At 33.5% G+C, this 17470-nt stretch overlaps 5 protein-coding genes and 1 long non-coding RNA gene across 7 annotated transcripts; 5 read left to right on the top strand and 1 right to left on the bottom strand.

Annotated features, from left to right (window-relative positions):
• The first annotated feature begins 548 nt into the window (after positions 1 to 548).
• LOC107365793 (uncharacterized) lies at positions 549 to 6272 on the top strand. The gene is made up of 16 exons (XM_015933365.3): positions 549 to 678; positions 738 to 817; positions 875 to 1034; positions 1206 to 1339; positions 1402 to 1495; positions 1564 to 1760; positions 1928 to 2059; positions 2348 to 2578; positions 3285 to 3395; positions 3542 to 3619; positions 3686 to 3839; positions 4157 to 4348; positions 4424 to 4544; positions 4617 to 4831; positions 4895 to 5428; positions 5506 to 6272. The coding sequence occupies exons 1-16, from the start codon at positions 627 to 629 to the stop codon at positions 5982 to 5984; spliced, it is 2964 nt and encodes a 987-aa protein (XP_015788851.2). The 5' UTR covers positions 549 to 626; the 3' UTR covers positions 5985 to 6272.
• A 461-nt stretch (positions 6273 to 6733) lies between these two features.
• On the top strand, positions 6734 to 7407 carry LOC149093173 (uncharacterized). The gene is made up of 3 exons (XM_089268970.1): positions 6734 to 6895; positions 6971 to 7050; positions 7112 to 7407. Exons 1-3 carry the CDS (start codon positions 6814 to 6816, stop codon positions 7265 to 7267), a joined length of 318 nt encoding a protein of 105 aa, XP_089125096.1. The 5' UTR covers positions 6734 to 6813; the 3' UTR covers positions 7268 to 7407.
• A 2470-nt stretch (positions 7408 to 9877) lies between these two features.
• LOC149093172 (uncharacterized) lies at positions 9878 to 11216 on the top strand. Of its 2 annotated transcripts, XR_016199750.1 has the most exons (5): positions 9878 to 10358; positions 10431 to 10541; positions 10674 to 10748; positions 10821 to 10980; positions 11171 to 11216. It is a non-coding gene; the product is annotated as an uncharacterized LOC149093172 (long non-coding RNA). The 2 variants fall into 2 exon arrangements; XR_016199749.1 differs by having other exon boundaries at positions 9892 to 10541.
• Positions 11217 to 11420: 204 nt separating this feature from the next.
• LOC149093171 (baculoviral IAP repeat-containing protein 3-like) lies at positions 11421 to 13189 on the top strand. Its single transcript, XM_089268807.1, has one exon. The coding sequence runs from the start codon at positions 12104 to 12106 to the stop codon at positions 13187 to 13189; it is 1086 nt and encodes a 361-aa protein (XP_089124933.1). The 5' UTR covers positions 11421 to 12103.
• A 211-nt stretch (positions 13190 to 13400) lies between these two features.
• Positions 13401 to 14606, top strand: LOC149093170 (death-associated inhibitor of apoptosis 1-like). Its single transcript, XM_089268806.1, has one exon. It carries the CDS (start codon positions 13401 to 13403, stop codon positions 14604 to 14606), a length of 1206 nt encoding a protein of 401 aa, XP_089124932.1.
• Positions 14607 to 15604: 998 nt separating this feature from the next.
• On the bottom strand, positions 15605 to 16906 carry LOC107370224 (uncharacterized protein F54H12.2-like). Its single transcript, XM_015938209.2, has one exon. The coding sequence runs from the start codon at positions 16904 to 16906 to the stop codon at positions 15605 to 15607; it is 1302 nt and encodes a 433-aa protein (XP_015793695.2).
• Between the last annotated feature and the right edge of the window lie 564 nt (positions 16907 to 17470).

Raw genomic sequence — 17470 nt, 5'->3', positions numbered from 1 at the left:
GGCCATCAGTATAAAATTTTCGAAGCCATCCACGAAGGTTCTCTATTGAACCAAGATTTAGGCAGCGAGCTGAACACTTTATAACAGTAACATAGTTCACAAATCACTGATTTGAGTCCTAATAAAATAAATTTGGCCAAAAATGTGACGAATGCATGGTTCCATCCATAAAGACTGACGAAAACCTTTGCTCTGTTATTATTAACCTAAATTCCCAAAAAGGTTCTGGTGATGATAAAATAATATCTAATCTGTTTGTTTAGAGGTTCTATCAATTTCATATTTCATTTGACCAAGTAATGACTAATTAGATACAATATTTTCAGTTTCATAATTTTGTTTACAAGTTCATAGATCATAAACAGAATTTTGATATCTCTAATTATCACTGAGTTAATTTACAATTTTGGAAGTTTTAGATTAATTCTAATCGCAATCACAAAAATAACAATTTATTTATTTAGGCGTCTCTACTTTGCATAAACTTTGTTTACAATATTGTTGACTAGTATAAAAGGCTATTTGATGAATATTTAGTTCATTTTCATTTCATCAACAGTAATTGAAAACAAATTGTTACGGTTAACTGTGTTTCTGTTTATTTCTTGCATTACATCTCCATTACAATGCTGCTCAAACTTTTAATTGTTTTTTCATTGTTTACAACAATGTCAACAAGTAAGAATTGAAATCGAAACTCGATTGTCTTAATCTAATCTTCTTATTAATTAAAACAGTCAATACCAACAATTTGGTGGACTTGCCATTGAAAGTACCTAAAGGAGGTCTAGTGATTAATGCTACTTTAACTGATGTCGTAAGTTTGACAATCAATTAATTGTTAATCAATCTAACGTTTAATTTCATCTCTCAGAATGGATTGAAAAAGTATTTTATACAAGAGTTGGTATCAAATTCTGATACAGACACCAAAGGTAAAATTGCAATCTCAAGTGATGAAGATTCCTACTCAGTACATTATAAAGCTGCTGCTTATTCTGGTGTGGACAGTAAGGAACGATTGGTTATTCATGGTAAGAAGATTCAAGTTTATTTGATTTCACTGGTGGAATATAAAAATAGATATAAACAGATTTATATGATGAGATCGGTTTCCGCAACCAATGAAGTGAATACTTTTTTCTTGAGTCTACTGTTTCAGTTGAGTATATTTTTTCCCCGTTTGTTCATTCCATTTTCCAAAGGTACAAATTGTTTACTGTTCACTTACAAGAATAGTTGGGATGAAACTTTACCCGGAATTAAGAACAATTTACTCAACCTGATTCTCTTGATGGGACCCTCGATATTGTACAGACTTGATTCGTCGTTTGTTTGGGTAAATATTCTTATTGATTCTTGCTTTTCAAATGTAATTTAATCTTATTTGTTTTTTAATAGAAATCAGTTGCAGATAAAAACATCAGAGGAATCATGATGAAAGGAGCATCAACAGAAATTAATGGACATTTGAAAATTACTTTCTATTACAAAAGTAAGATAAAACAATTGGATTGAAGTGGATTATGATTTAAAAAATTTCCACTCTTTTTGTAAACTCAGGTCATCTCGATTACCAATCTGGAATAAAAAGTCCAAGCAGAATTGAATTTAGTGGTCATGATCCAATCGACCAATCATCTATTCCAAATTTAGACGAAGAGATTCTCATTCTATATATGGATATCTATTCTATTCTACATGTAGATACTTACTTTAAAAACGGTGTTTCTCTAAAACAAGTCCATAATGAGGTTCAAGTAAGTACATTAAAAGATTTTATTAAAATATTATTATGATGGAAAAATATTGATATATTAGAAATAATAGAAATGAATATTTCTGATTTTTTAAAATACTTTTCCCTTTCATACGTTTCTAAAATAAAACACGAATTCATGCTAAACATTGTTTATCCTTTGACTAGCCTCCACCAGGAATCGGATGTCCACATTACTTATCTGGAAATAAACCCACACCAGTGTTGAGAGCTAACCACCTACGCTTCACCTTGGAGGAACGAGTTCAAGGTGCAACTACATCTCGATCACTTAGTGAGGTTAGTTTATCTAGTCAAATAAGTGCAAAAGTATTGTGAAAGGTCATTTATTTGCTAATATTTATGACTTTTAACATTGAAAAAAATCGAGTCATAAAGTTAAATAGACTCAAATAAATTCAAGTTTGCATAAACTTAATCATGCAATCGAAATCGGGTCTAATTAATGTTCAGTATATAAACTATGAAACTGAATTATTATCGTTGAGTGTTCTTTCATTCGAAGCTAAAATTTATGAATGTTGAATTCCCAGTATTTATTTTCATTTGTTATTCAATTCATGCTAGGTTCACGCTGCAGAGTATTACGGTTTTTTGAGGATAAAATCATTATTGGTTGGTTCAGCAAGTGAAGTTATTTACGACTATAAACTTGGAGTTTCTTTTCATGTTGGAACGGATGGATCTGTAACTGTAGCAGCCGTAGACTCGAATATACCAGGAAACAATGGTTACTTCAATTTGGATTCTTATTTCATGCTCGCTGGTAACTTCAGATATCTTGGTAAGCTCAACTTGGTAAGTAAATGACGAGAAGCGTGTGACTTTTACATTGAATTCAAGTTTGTTTTTATGGTAAATACAAATAATAATACAATCTATATCTATACAATATATAAAGCCAAACTATGAAATTTTTGCGGGAAGATTGTGGCCAAACTAAACGGGTTCTAAAGAAAATTTTCACATAGAATGAAAGCCATGATTAAACTACAATCGCAAAAAATAGTTCGAACTTTCTCGGAATTCAGGTTACTGAGAAATTAGTGTTCAAACAGGGTAGGGGTAAAAACGCAGAATCCGTATCTTTTACTATGTACATTGGGGGAAAAACTTTTTGATTATTCAGGTTGATTGTTTATTTTTGGATTAGAAGGATAAGTAAAACCGTCTTTCGAGTAAAGAGTTAAGCGAAAAATATGTTACCTTAACTGTACAAAAAGATTTTATTCTGTTCAGCTGTATAACCAGATTTTATTTTATTTTTTAGTTTTTCTCATTGACGATGGTTTTTCATCAAGAATTTGAGTCTTTAAATATGGATTGAATTTATTGTATTTCAGTGAAAAAGTTACGATCAGTCATGATCGGGGGTTCCACTTGTATTATATAAGTAGTTTAGTAGGAAGTAGTTATATTAGTAGTTTTTTACCAACATTGTGATATAAACTGTATAACTTAAATGGCAATAATGAAAAATTGTTGTTTATTGAATCTCTTTTAGAAACATCGATCTGGAGTACCTGTTCAAGTATGGGAAGCAGTTGAATATGATTTTGAAATCAATGGAAAGAAGGTGGATAAAGCTGTCATAACTCAATTTTTTGCTCTATCGGTAAGTTATTTGTATTGAAAAACACAAATTTTACGAACATAAACAAAGAAAAGTGAAAATGTCCAGACAAAAGTTTTTTTATTCTTTCCAATGATTAATTCATTACTTATTTCGGATAAAATATCCAATTTTGATCTAAATGGTAGTCTAAGCAAGATGAAGACATATTTAATGGCTATACTCTTGTCAGTACCAAGATCTCCATCTATGATTATGATGTATCGGTAAGTTTTCATTTCAGTTCTCGTTATTCTCAAAATATTAACATTAGAACCTTAACCTTTGACTAGAAAAAAGTCTACACTTGGACGGAGGAAATCACAAGAGATTACATGAACTTTCAAGAGGTTCAATCCATCGAGAGTATTCGTTCATTAACTGAAAAAGTCAATTTCGCGTCTACCGATAAAAAAGTGATCCTTAACTTCATATTAGAGTGCGAAGGTATGTATTGATGAACAATTTTAAAGTTAACAACTTTTGCAATGGAAATCAGACAGAGAACCACACTGTGCGATTGTGATTTAGGAAAATTTTCTAAACTTTTCGTTGAAACCCAACGCGAGTAGTTGAAATTTTATGTTGTCTTTGTATGTTATCAATGATCATTTCAAACCGTCTATCATTAAATACAATATATGCCTGCAATACAGACTTAACAGGCAAACTCCTGATTGTGCAAAGCTTTGACGACTAACGATTAAATGAGCTGAAACAAGGCATTTGAAATGATAGTAATCATATTTTATTTGCTTCTCTAGCTTTGGATCGTAAATACAATGCTTGCATCAGACACGCGGAGGATCGTGTTTACTTGCTGAGAGGAAAATTCCTCATGTTTCTCCTTGCACTTGAACCAGTCAGTGTACTGCGAATCGCTGATATCCAATATAGCTTTACTGACACAAAAGTTGAAATGGAAGTGACATTTCTCGATCTACCGCATTTGGAATGTAAGTTCATTTCTGCGTTTTGGCCTCGCTTGTGTGCCATCGAATTTGATTATTAAACCTTATTTTCTTTTCCAGACATTTTCAACTCTAAAACTATGTCTCTCAGTGAAGAGACATTCGCAGAGATGATGAAAACTAAGGCTAACAATGGAGACGAATGCTTAGAAAAATTATCAAAATATAAAAATATAATCAAGTATATATTATTTCTTGACTACATTCACATTTACATTCAATTTATAAAAATTCTTTTCCTTTTCGTAATTAGGGTTGCCATTTATAGACCTTCGGATGGCGTCTGTGGATCTTTGAATAGTCGCACTCTTCTCAAGGAAGATGCTAAACATGGACAACCATGCAGTGTCTATTTATTTCCACTGAACAATTTGCAACGAATTAAACAAGAGTTAACACTTGACCAGGTTCATGGTGCATACTTGCAAAAGGTTGGTATGAAATTCCAAGCGTTTAACGGAAAATTTGGTAAGTACTTATCATCTTGTTACATTGCTTAACTGATAATTATTCTTATTCTTTCTTCAAAAGACACACAATTTGAGATCATTGATGTGATCGACGTAACTAAAAAAGAAACTGGCTCCAATGACGATATTACTTATCAAATCAGACAAAATGCAAAGTTGAAAATCGATGATCAATTCACTTTGGCTGTTCCAGATGCAAAAACTTTTGCTGATTGTTACCGAAACTGCCATGATTCAGCTCAAGTTTCATGCACTACTTTTTCATTCTGCAGCACTGATGGTAAAATTGACTGTAGAGTAAGCAGCTTGCAGGTTTCTGAAATGGCTAGTCGGGGTGAGCCGATTGAAAATGACCCAAAATGTGGAATTTATTCTATGAGTGTACTCGACAATTATTCAAGAAAGTCCAACAGAAAATTTAAGACTCAGCAATCAACCGCAATTGAACAAGATTCTGTGCATTCTTGTGCAAAGGCCTGTCATACCTCATCCGAATGTAAATCGTTTCAATACTGTTATGGCTATTGTAGTTTTGGCGATTCATTATATACAGATGAAGCTACTGAATATGATGAGGAATGCATGATATACACTCGTAAGTATTCTTACAAGTAATCCAAGTAACAAGTCATGAGTCCATTTCATTTTATTCTTTCTTGGTAATCCATTTAGCCAAAGTATCTGAAAGATACCAAAAAACAGGCAACAAAATAGTATCAGATGTAATGATGACCGAAACCAAACTAACCTTAGATCAATGTGCTTCATTTTGTTATGAGTTATCTGATGGCGATGAAATGGGATGTAAATCATTTAATTACTGCCCTAAAAGTAGAACAGAAAGTTCTTGTTCATTGACTCATTTCTCAGTTAAAAGTCCTTATACCAATACCACTGATGGGGGCCATTGTTCAAATTACGAGTTAAAAGTGGAATCGAATGGAAAGAAAAGCGCTGAACGCGGTTCAAATAAAGTGGTTAAAGGAACATCGAAATTGGCTGCTTTTGGTATAATAATGATGTTCGTGTTTGTCGGTGCTTTATTGGGATTCATGGCTCCTTTTGCTTACTCAAAGATTAAGAGGATGCATGATGCTTCAAAGGTCAATTATGATTTCACCTGGAAAAGACAAAATGAGCAGCAGCTTTGAAATGTCCATTGAATTTATTTCAAAATACTAACACTAAACACTAAGGTGGGGAAAAGAATATTATTATGATGAATAAAATACGTATGATGAAGGGTACGATTTGGTTAAATACTTATTTCCGTAATGACGGGCTGAATTTTCTGAATTGATCTTCTAAAGACAAAACAAAATCAAATGTTTACTTGAATTAAATCAAAACTAATTGGTCAAATTTGGTTTCAGTTGAGTGCAATAGCAATTTATAACTAAAATAACATAAACTGATAAAAATAACATTTAATCAATGAATAAATCAGAATTCAATAGTGTCCTTGATGCTATGTATAACTCTTTAATGTAGCTATTATGTATCATGAAGTTAAATTCAATAAAAATAGAACGATAAACTTGATAGACTCGATAAAGTTCCAGTGAATTAACTGGGTACTCAATATACCCAAATCAGATGCGAGACTTAAAAGATCGAAAAGTAGCATTCATCATGAATAAAGGAAGAAATTATCAGTTTCAGAATGATCAATAAGAAGTTGAAGTACGATAACAAAGCAACAAAATTTTAGAGAAACATCATAACTGGATGGAAGGTTAGAGGCGAAAATTAAGAGTCGATATTCGGAAGCGGTTATTAGAAGTGTTTCGAGGCAAAACCAAATATGATTAAATATAATCAAACGCATAATCTAAGGCGTTTATTGGAATTTTACAATTGCATATTTGACAATGAATATAAGAGAAGATTTCAATTAAAATCGTATCATTTTCTAACGTAAAATATCATAAGTACATTGAAATTGTTACAATTGATTGTGTTTGTTAATTAAGTCTTACCATGTCATCTTCACTGCAAAATGAAAGATACAGAATGCTGTTAACATCCATTCTAGTCATTTTACTTCCAACAATTAAAAAAGGTAAGAAAAAAATATTCATTAATTGATGAAAACATAAACTCAATCAATTATAAATTCAACTACTAACGAACATAGGAAGTGCTACAGATTTGCTGGATCTACCATTAAGCATGAATAGCAAAAGCGTTAACATTAACGCTACTTTAACCGATTCCGTAAGTTGAACAACCAACCAATTGACACTATTTTAACTCTTAATGCTATGCTTCATATTAGGATGGAGGCACTAAATATTTCATTCAAGAATCAATATCAGCTTCTGGTTCGACCTTCAGAGGCAAAATTGTGATCTCAGATGGAAAGGATTCCTTTAACATCTATTATAGTACTGATTCTAATCTTAACAAGAACCGCCTGGTTATTCATGATTAAGAGTTTAACAATTAGAAATAATGAAATTATAAATGCAAACATACTCTTGCGACATGTTCTGATTCGTGAGAAAATTGTTTGCTGATTGCAATTTGTCGAGAAATAAGATTATATTCACTCATAAAATTCGCTATGAAACTAATTTAATAATGATTCTTACTTATTCCGTGATTTAAAGGCACAAATTGTTTACCATTTACTTTCAAGAATAAATGGGAGCAAACTCTACCAGGAATCAAGAAACCTGTAACTAATCTGGTACTCTTAATGGGACCTTCAATTTTATATCGACTTGGTCATTCATCACTTGTTTGGGTAAGTACCAAGGGTAAGGAAATAATGGAACCAATTTCAAAATTAAATAAAATCTCAGATTCTGCTCTTTTAATCAGATTTATTTTATAAGTGAAAATTGAATCTTTTATCTTTGATTTTTCTCTATGGTCGTAATTTTGGAACAGACAGATAGCGCACAAATCGATTTTTAAAAAGAGTCGATGAAAAAAGTTTTTTAGAGTTTAACTAGGCGCTTCTATGGGAAATCGGAAAAACTTGACATGTTAATTTTCCCATAGGTTTCAAAAACTATTTTCCATCGACTTTTTTTTAAAACTGATCTGCGCGCTATCTAAGTGTCCCAGAACTACGATTATCGTACTAGATAAAAGATATTAGACTGAATTTTCATTTTATAAAAAAATCTAATTCAAAAAATCAAAATCTAACATGTTGTTTCATTTTGAAAATAATACCATCTTTTTGCTAACCCTTGGCATTCCAACAAAATTATGAGAATGTTTAATCAAATTCATTTGTTGAACAACAGACATCAGTTGCAGCTAAAAGCATAAGAGGAACCATGATGAAGGGGGCAAGAACTGAAATAAATAGAAGATTGGGTATCCGTTATTATTACAAAAGTGAGTAATAAAGACATTAATTGAATGATGAACCAAGTTTAACCATTCTCATCCTTTTCATTTGCATAGAGCATTTTGATGAAGATTATGGAATTAAACATCCAAGTCAAATTGAATTCAGTGGTAATGATCCATATTCAACTCCATACAGTTACGTAGAGAATCTTGTTCTTGATATTTATCTTCAAGATGAAAACTATTATTATAAAATTGCGAATGAAGTTCAAGTAAGTATTTCACTTTCCTTTTTTATTCACACTAATAATGCTCAATTTGCAATAGAGCATCACCTTTACGTGCATGTCTATTGAATTTTTTATCTTGAATTATTACTAAACAGAAGCCTTCACAATACTCGTAAGAATTTCAAGATTCTCGGATTTACATATTTTTGACTCTTAACTTTAGCCTTTACCTGGAATTGGATGCCCATATTACTTCACCACGCATACTTTCATACCTGCATTGAAAGCTGATTATGTACATTACCATGTACGAGTACATTAAAGGTTCAACTACTTCTCGAACATTTAGTGAGGTTAGTTTATTCGTTCAACTATTTCCATTTTTATATTCATTTTCGTTTCATTTTCAGATTCATGCATCAGGAAAGAACAAATTATTACGAATAAAATCAACTCTTCTTGGTGTGACAACTGAAGCTATTTATGATTATAAACTTGGAGTTTCTTTCTTACTTCAGGAGAGTGGATCCTGTAGAGTATCATCTGTAGATTTAGATTCACCTGGAATCAGTTCTCATGGTTACTTCAATTTGGACAACCTTTTCCTTTTTGATTTTATTTTCGAGTATCTTGGAAAGCTCAACTTAGTAAGTAATCAAAAATTTTATGGATGAAAATTCATGATGAAAATGCAGATGAAAACCTAACCTTCATTATGCACAAGGATGTATTCATTGAACCAGTAGCTGAAAAAATTGAATAAAAATCTAAATTTCATTGATGGTTATTTTCGATATCAAAAAGCAAGAACAACTCAAATTAATTTGTCTCATTTACAGTTATCACTCACTTAGAGAGTCTCTCTAGTTTCGTCTATTTATAAGGCAATCTCTTGTTTTTAGACGCTATTTTAAGCGTGCTATTAATAAGCTATTTCACAGTAACTCACCATCTGTGATCTCATTGCAAGTGCATCGAATCCAAAGAGTAATATAACAAGAGGCCTCGCTTAATGTATTTCATTGATAAGGGAGATAAGTAGGGAAAGACAGCAGGGCGCGATGGCGCTACTAGTAAATTACAGTCAATCAACGGGAAAATACATGTTTTTGACTGTATTACAGTTGACTCTATGTGTTTTCCATTATAAAGGCTGTAATACAGTCAACTATATGCATTTACCTATTGATTGACTGTAATACAGTAATTTATATGTATTTTCTTACTGATGGACTGTATTCATCAAACTTATGCACTGTAAACTCAAATTGAAATGCAATTATTGAACAATTATGATTTTTTTAACACTATGCAATTAATTTTCGAAGAATATTAGATAGACATCACTTATTTGCCGAAAATACTGAATTTTGAAGATTCTAGAATTTGTTATAAACATAAATTTGAATGTTTTTCGCAAAGGCGATTCCATATTCGCAAAAGATATTAATCACATGACAGTATTTTCGGCAAATAAGTGATGTCTATCTAATATTCTTCGAAAATTAATTGCATAATGTTAAAAAAATCATAATTGTTCAATAATTGCATTTCAATTTGAGTTTACAGTGCATAAGTTTGATGAATACAGTCCATCAGTAAGAAAATACATATAAATTACTGTATTACAGTCAATCAATGGGTAAATGCATATAGTTGACTGTATTACAGCCTTTATAATGGAAAACACATAGAGTCAACTGTAATACAGTCAAAAACATGTATTTTCCCGTTGATTGACTGTAATTTACTAGTAGCGCCATCGCGCCCTGCTGTCTTTCCCTCCTTATCGATGGCTGCATAGCAGTGGTCTCTCTTGTTGTTTTACTCTTTGATCGAATCTCAAACATCGAAGAGAATAAAAAAATTAGACATTTAGATATAGCTTTTAGACCACTATTACCGATGTACCCGAATTGGTTCTTTGGTCAAGTTGCAATTTGAATTGGATTATGCTCTGTATGAAGTAACCACTTCAGCATTTTGGTAGTTGAATAGAGCAAGATTAAATGTAAAGTTAAAAATAACTGTTCTGTTCTTTTTTGAATATTTTCGCAGGAACATCGATCTGGATTTCCCGTAGACGCATGGGAAGCGATCGAATACAATGTTAATATCAATGGGAAAAAGGCCGACAAAGCTGTCATTGCTCATTATTTTGCTAAATCGGTAAGTAATTTTAAAATGTAAATGTAGTGAAAATAAGGTTATTATCACTCAAACATATGATTTTCTTGTGTAACTCAATTATTCATTTCTCATTTAATTTGTGTTGAAATATTCAATCAAAATGGCTTTTAGGAAGACAATAAAATATTTGATAGGTACTATACACTTGTCAGTACCACACTTGCGATCTATAAATCGGATTCATCGGTAAGTATTCATTTAAATGATTATAATTCAGATGAGATTAATGTTTCTTTCCATATTTTTGTCTTTTGCTAGAAAAAAATTTTTACTTTGACGGATGAAATTACAAGAGATTACATGAATTTTGAACAGGCTGGATTTGAAGATGAACTTCATGAAATTTTTACAATAAAAGAGTGTAAATACTTGTCTAGTAATAAAAAATTAACCCTCGCCTTCGTAATACAACGTAAAGGTAGGTGATTATATTCAACGTTTGGACATGTTTTAACTAGTGTAACCCATAGATCTGATGCTTTAATATGACTTGTTCACTGAAGATGAAGAACTAAATATTGGTGATTTTTTAAAATATTGTGCATATGATTTATGAACAGACTTACAAAATTGATCTTGGCACTGATAATTTTCTTTTCCACTTTCAGACAAGCAATCTTCACAAGAACTCGCCAAAAATCATGTTTACGCTTTAGTAGTAAAGGTTGACTATTGTGTCAAAAAGGCGGGGCCTATTTTTGCCCCTAAAATAAGGGGGGAGCATGCGCAAAAGAATTCTGCGCCGTCTTCGTTCTAGAATTCATATCAATGTATCCCGAGTATGAATTAGATATTAATTTAATTATTCTAGTATTTTAAATGAATCTTTCATTGAATATAATGATAAACAATTAATTAACTCTTAAACTCTAGATTGGTAGTTATCTTTCAAACTATTTTTGATAGAACTAATCCGAATGATCCTCTTTCTCTTGATCGACATCTGGTTATTTTCCAGGGAAATCTTCCATCGGTCATTTTGCAGAGTAATGGAGTGCTAGTTACTTTCAGAAGAGATTAGCTAGAGAATATTGATTGGATTAGTCCTCTACATATTCAAGTATTCAAATTATTCACTTGCATTCAATGATTAACTTTACACCTGGGTTTGCAAGTACTCAAGTACTAAAATTCTTTTGGAGCTTAATATTGATAACTTCGAAGTATTAAACTAATCCTTATGATATTCTCTCTCCTTAATCAGCATTACAATCTTGAAAAGTGAAAGTTCTTTCATCATCTAGTTTAGGTTAGTTAGAAGTTAGTTTGAGAATAGATTAACTAGAGATTAAAGTATATTCACATGCATGAATACCCTAAGGCTGCTACAATAACTGCCATTAGACCACACACTTTCTTAGCTACAAATCTCTCATTCCTAGCAACTACTACGGCGCCCTCACGTCTAAATTTTGTATAAAACTCGAGGTGTTCATCACTAGTAAATCATACCATCTCCAGTCTTCAAAGAAGAAAGTTAAAACTATTCATTCTTTTTCATACACCAACTTTTCAAAGTTAACTATTTTCTATCTACAACTATGAGTGATATATCCGAATGCTGTCTCCATACTGACTTTGACCGTCAAATGAAGAAAAAAGAAAGAAGGAAATGCGAATCCTATCGTATTGATACTTTCTATTGTGATATGAATCAATGGCCAATTGCTTTTGAAAAGATATATGAACTTGCAGCCGATGGATTTTTCTATACCAGTTGGGGTCGATACGTTGAATGTGCTTTTTGCGGATGGTGCTATAACACTCCTTTGGACATGGATCTACACTGGTACGAGCATCGTAAAGCTAGACCTGATTGTCCTTTTGTGAACGGGAAAGACGTGGGTAACGTGAAGTTTCCCTGCAAAGCTATGCCAGAGCCAGAAGAAAAGAGTTTTGGAGTTTTACCGGAGACCAAACTCCCTGCAGATACTCCCGCTCCTGCAGATACTCCTGCTCCTCCTGATACCGAAGTACCAAATTCTTTATCTCCTTTCAATGATGCTGGATATGAAGGAGATGTACCAGAAGGTCCTATAACTTCTGCAAGAGATGTACCAGACTGTCCTGAAGGATCCTCCTATGCTCAGTATATTTCCCGACAAGAAGATGCTCGTGAAGGGTGGAAGAAATCTGAGCACGTATTAGCTCGCTCAAATCTCTTCAAAAGGTTGGCTCCATATGAACGATTACATTGCGAGCCTTTAGCTCCATTGTCACCCACAATAATACTATCAGAAAATGGTGGATACAAGAGAACATTGGATGCAAAAATCGTATGTTTCTCCAATGGATACTTTGCTTGCAATGAGTTTGTGGGTGTATGCGGTCGTCGCATCAGACCAAGCTTTGCAGACCACAAGGTACGGCTGGAAACTTTCAAGGATTGGTGTCTCGAAAAAGTAGTACCTGCAGAATCACTTGCAGAGGCAGGTTTCTACTATCGTGGTTTGTTTGATATTGTCAATTGCTTTCACTGCGATGGTGCTCTCCGAAACTGGGAATTAGATGATGACCCTTGGATTTTACATGCTAAGGCTTTTCCAAACTGTGGATATGTTAGAAAAACAAAAGGCGAATCCTTTGCTAAAGAACATTGCAAGGAACCCATTAAATATGTGTATTAAATTTCCTTTTCCGCTTTTGTCCCTAACCAATCGGTATAGGGCGGATCTTTGAATGTACTTCTGCTAATGCGCATACAGCTCTTTTTACTTACTTATTGAGAATAAAAATTTTGAAACACTCACTTTTCCACTAAACTTTGTGTTGTTCACTTCATTTCATAGTTCGCTTTCTTAACTTGTGCCTTTTCTTACTCTGTCTGACTTTCTTAACATGTCTATTTCCATTTCAAATATTGCTGAAACACCAAGAATGGCCTCACTAAATGAACGACTTGGTAGTTTTCTTACAATGCGATCACTCTTGGAAGATTGGGGTCTTAAGTGGAATGAACGTTCGTGCCTTGCTGAGGATGGGTTCTTCCATACAGGAGAGAAGAGAATCATCAAATGTGCTTTCTGCTCTTTGGAAGTTAACGTATTATTGATACCGGGGTTTCATCTTGTCCAACATAGGATGTATAAACCAAACTGCAGATTCGTGCTAGCTAAAGATTCGGGTGTTCCAATGAATACCATCGGAATTGATATACAACCCATTTTTAGTGATCCCGTAACTAACTCACAAGATCTATGCAAAATCGGAAATGAGTTAAATGTTGTAAACATGGATGATGAAAATCTCTTAGTGTTCAGAGACGACGACAGCCAGCAACGTATCATTAAGATTGAAATGTTAACAAGTATGCTACCTCACCCTAAACATCATAAACCAAGGCGAAGACAATCTCACGGAATTGAAAGAGCTAATGAAATAATTGCTCAAGCGAATGTTTTCAACCGAATGGTTAGCTTTCAACGCAAGGTTTATGCTGGTAGTAGTCCCAAAACTTATCGCATGAAAGAAGATTACACTCATACTAATGGTCTACAGCTTGATAAAAGGATTGTTGGTATTTCTAGAGGTTACCCTAATAGAAGATCACTGCAGTACGTACATGAAAGTTATACGACATATGAACAGAGACTGGATACCTTCAAATCTTGGCCCCTGAAGGAAATATCCCCTCCAGAAAAATTAGCTGAAGCAGGCTTATTCTATTCTGGATTATTTGACGTTGTCCATTGTTATCATTGCGATGGAGCTCTACAAAACTGGCAGATTGGAGATGATCCTTGGGCAGTTCATGCTAATGCTTTCCAAAATTGTGCCTTTATTTACATAAAACGCGGGAAAAGATTTTTAGCTGACTGCAAACTTGGCTACATCAATAAACCTCATTTTGAGCACCAGCAAGAGGCAGGTATTGCTAGCATTTCACGATTTACATGTAAAGTTTGTTTAACAAATGAAATAGGGTGTGTACTATATCCATGCTCACACTCAGTTACTTGTAATGATTGTACCCTGAAAATCAAGTCCTGTCCTTTGTGTAGAGCAGATATCAAAAGGCTATTGAGACTTTATTTAGTTTCATGAATGTTTATTGCTGAATAAAAAATGCATCAATTTATCATATACAAAATTCATATCTTCATTTGTTTTGAATCCGGTGAATACAAGTTTTCCTGTATGGAAGACAAGTACTTTTGCTGTCATATCAGGTAGTTTAAAGTATGCAGCTGGATAGATTTCGGGGAAAAATTGAAAATATTTAGGAAACTTATTTTGTAGAGAACCTAAATCAATCCTTTCTTCCATGTCACAGCTGGCCACTAAGTTGACGATAGTTTTTTCGTAATTTACTCCAGGTTTTTGAACAGCTTCACAAAACTCTCTTATTGCGTTATCTGCTTGTATTTCTGATTTTGCCCCAACAACATTGATCCTTCCATTTCTGAAAACAAGTAAACAGCAACCAAAGTCTTTCACTATTGCTCCATTGAATCTTTTGACGCGATAATCAACATTTTTCACTACAAACTTGAGTAGATCAAGCTTAATATCAAAGGGGACTATATACTTGATAACAATATTGCAAATTTTAAGTGATCTTATCTGCTCCATAGTGGATAGTTGAATGAGGTTCAGAGTTATTCTACTTCCCTCTTATACTTTACACATGCGCGTAACAACCTTGTCATTAGATTTCGTGTGCCTACTGAAAATGCTGATGAAATCCCTGAATGACTGTTTTCTCATTCTAGCTTTCACATATGAAATACAAAACTCACCACATGTCTTAGATTCCGGATGTTGCAAACATCTTCCATTCCATTGTAAATTTTTGTTTTGATATAGCTTTCGAAATTCAGGATAGATTGGTGGAACACCAAAAGAATCAAAGTATTCACACTCATGCCGAGTGCACCGAAAAGCAACCCAGTGAGTTCCTGGTTGCGAAGCTTTGTCGGTGTTGACAATTATATAGTAAGGGTAATTATTTATCTCAGGAATTCTATCTCGCGCAAAAACTCCTGCAAACCCAGGTGAATTTTTAAGACACATAGCGATTTCAAAATCAAACATTAGCTTTATTAATTGTAATCAGTTGTTACATTTCTTTCTCCATCAATTTCAATCAAATTATCGAATTCACAATAGAGAATAACATCAATAACTTCAGTGATGGGCTGCTTGAAACGCAAATATACCCGCAGTGTACCTCTTTTTATAGAGTTCAGGTGCCCAACAACTCCACAACCGTTTGATAAATCGGGTGCAAAGTTGAAACCGAAAATAGTCTTTCCATTCTTGTATTCTTCTCTTGTGATATCGATAGTAGTCTCAGTAGAGTTCATATTCATACTTTGAAATAGTCCAACATATTCCTTAACATAGAGATTTTTTGCGAAGTCGGGTTGGTATGCATTTGAGGGATACTGAACGCCATCATAGTAGCACGATGCATAGCATATATCATAATGATTGAAAACAAAGGGGTCGAGTTTTCGGCTGCCATTATATGCAGCATTTGAAACACATGCTATGAAAACGCGTCTTGGTAGCTGTCCTATCACAATATTATCAAGCATAGCATCCATTGAACCACTTGGTATAGCTACCTGCTTTAATTCGATCCGTGTCACTGGATACTTAGCTGATGCTATAGCAAGAGCCTTTGTGTGTGCTGTGAGAAGTGAAGGATTTGCGCGCAGTCTGTGTACAAATAATGAACAGTCCAAGAGTTTCATATTTAGATTATATTCGACAGGATAGATCATAAAGAAATCGATATTGTGAGGAATGATTTTTATTTTCAAATCACAACCACCAACGAGAGCTTTCCCTTGAAATGTTAGATCTATATGCAGTCTTCCATAGAGATCTACAACATTACTTTTTGAGCCTCCATCTGCAGGTTGGAGTACCTTCCTCCTTTTATCAACATCATCAATCCATAAGCATGATGCAAGGTGAGATTTTTTCGCACTTGATGAAAACCCTAAAAGGTTATCGAAATATGCGCGATAAGCATACAAATTATTTGTCATGTTCACCTCTTTGTTTCCGATTGACAATGTTACACCCTTAATCATCGAGTGAAGAAAGTTGTTGCTAGGTGTTATAGTTTTCCAATCTTCAATGGTTAATGGTTTTTCATCAACTTTTTCAGCTTCAATTTGAAATTTAACATACATATAAGTCTCATGCAAGAGTATGTACTCATCGTTAGATGTTGGGATATGAAATTCAATGTGACTGTTTGCATCTAATGCAGAAACAGGTCTATGTTGAGTTTCATAACCTCTCTCAATAGATTTTTGTGTAGCAGGCACTGTAAATATATCGAGTTCAGGAAGAAAGGCTTCACTTGAAAGTTTATGTATAGGATTCATTTTAGAAAGTCGTACGTTTCTCGCTTCACACTTCTTTTAAGACGTTTAACTCCAGAACCAGATTGATGTTCTTCTTTTTTTGGTAGTTTTCTTTTTATAGCCTCTTTAGCTACTTCGTTGACAGTATCAATAACTCTATTGGTAGCTGATGTCTTTATATCTTCGAGAATAGCTTTACCAGTACCTAAGGCTTGTGAACCCAAGTATCGTAAAATAGGCAGGATGTGTGTTGAAAATACACGTCCGAAAAAACCAGATCCTCTCTGATACTTTATACCAGTATATGTTTGAATTGGTAGTCCATCACCTGCTTGCTTTAAATAATAGCTTTCCATTTCTTTCTGAAATGCAAAGTTACTGATACTCGACCAAAACGTAAATCCATATCCTTACCACTATCATCCTTTATATTGATTTTGATTCTATCTATTTGGGTTGTGGAAAGTGGTCTATAGTATGGCTTCGTGAATGTCATATTAACATCATCTCCATGTTTAACCTGGCTACTAATAGGTATTGATCTTAATAAGTTAGCATACATATTACCCACTATCGATGGTGCAA

Source organism: Tetranychus urticae, chromosome 3, assembly GCF_039701765.1.
Source record: "Tetranychus urticae isolate SD_2017Ah chromosome 3, NJAU_TeUrti_SD_1.0, whole genome shotgun sequence".
In the NCBI taxonomy this organism is placed as follows: domain Eukaryota; kingdom Metazoa; phylum Arthropoda; class Arachnida; order Trombidiformes; family Tetranychidae; genus Tetranychus; species Tetranychus urticae.
Note: the sequence above shows the minus strand (reverse complement) of the source record. Positions and strands in the feature narration are given on the sequence as shown.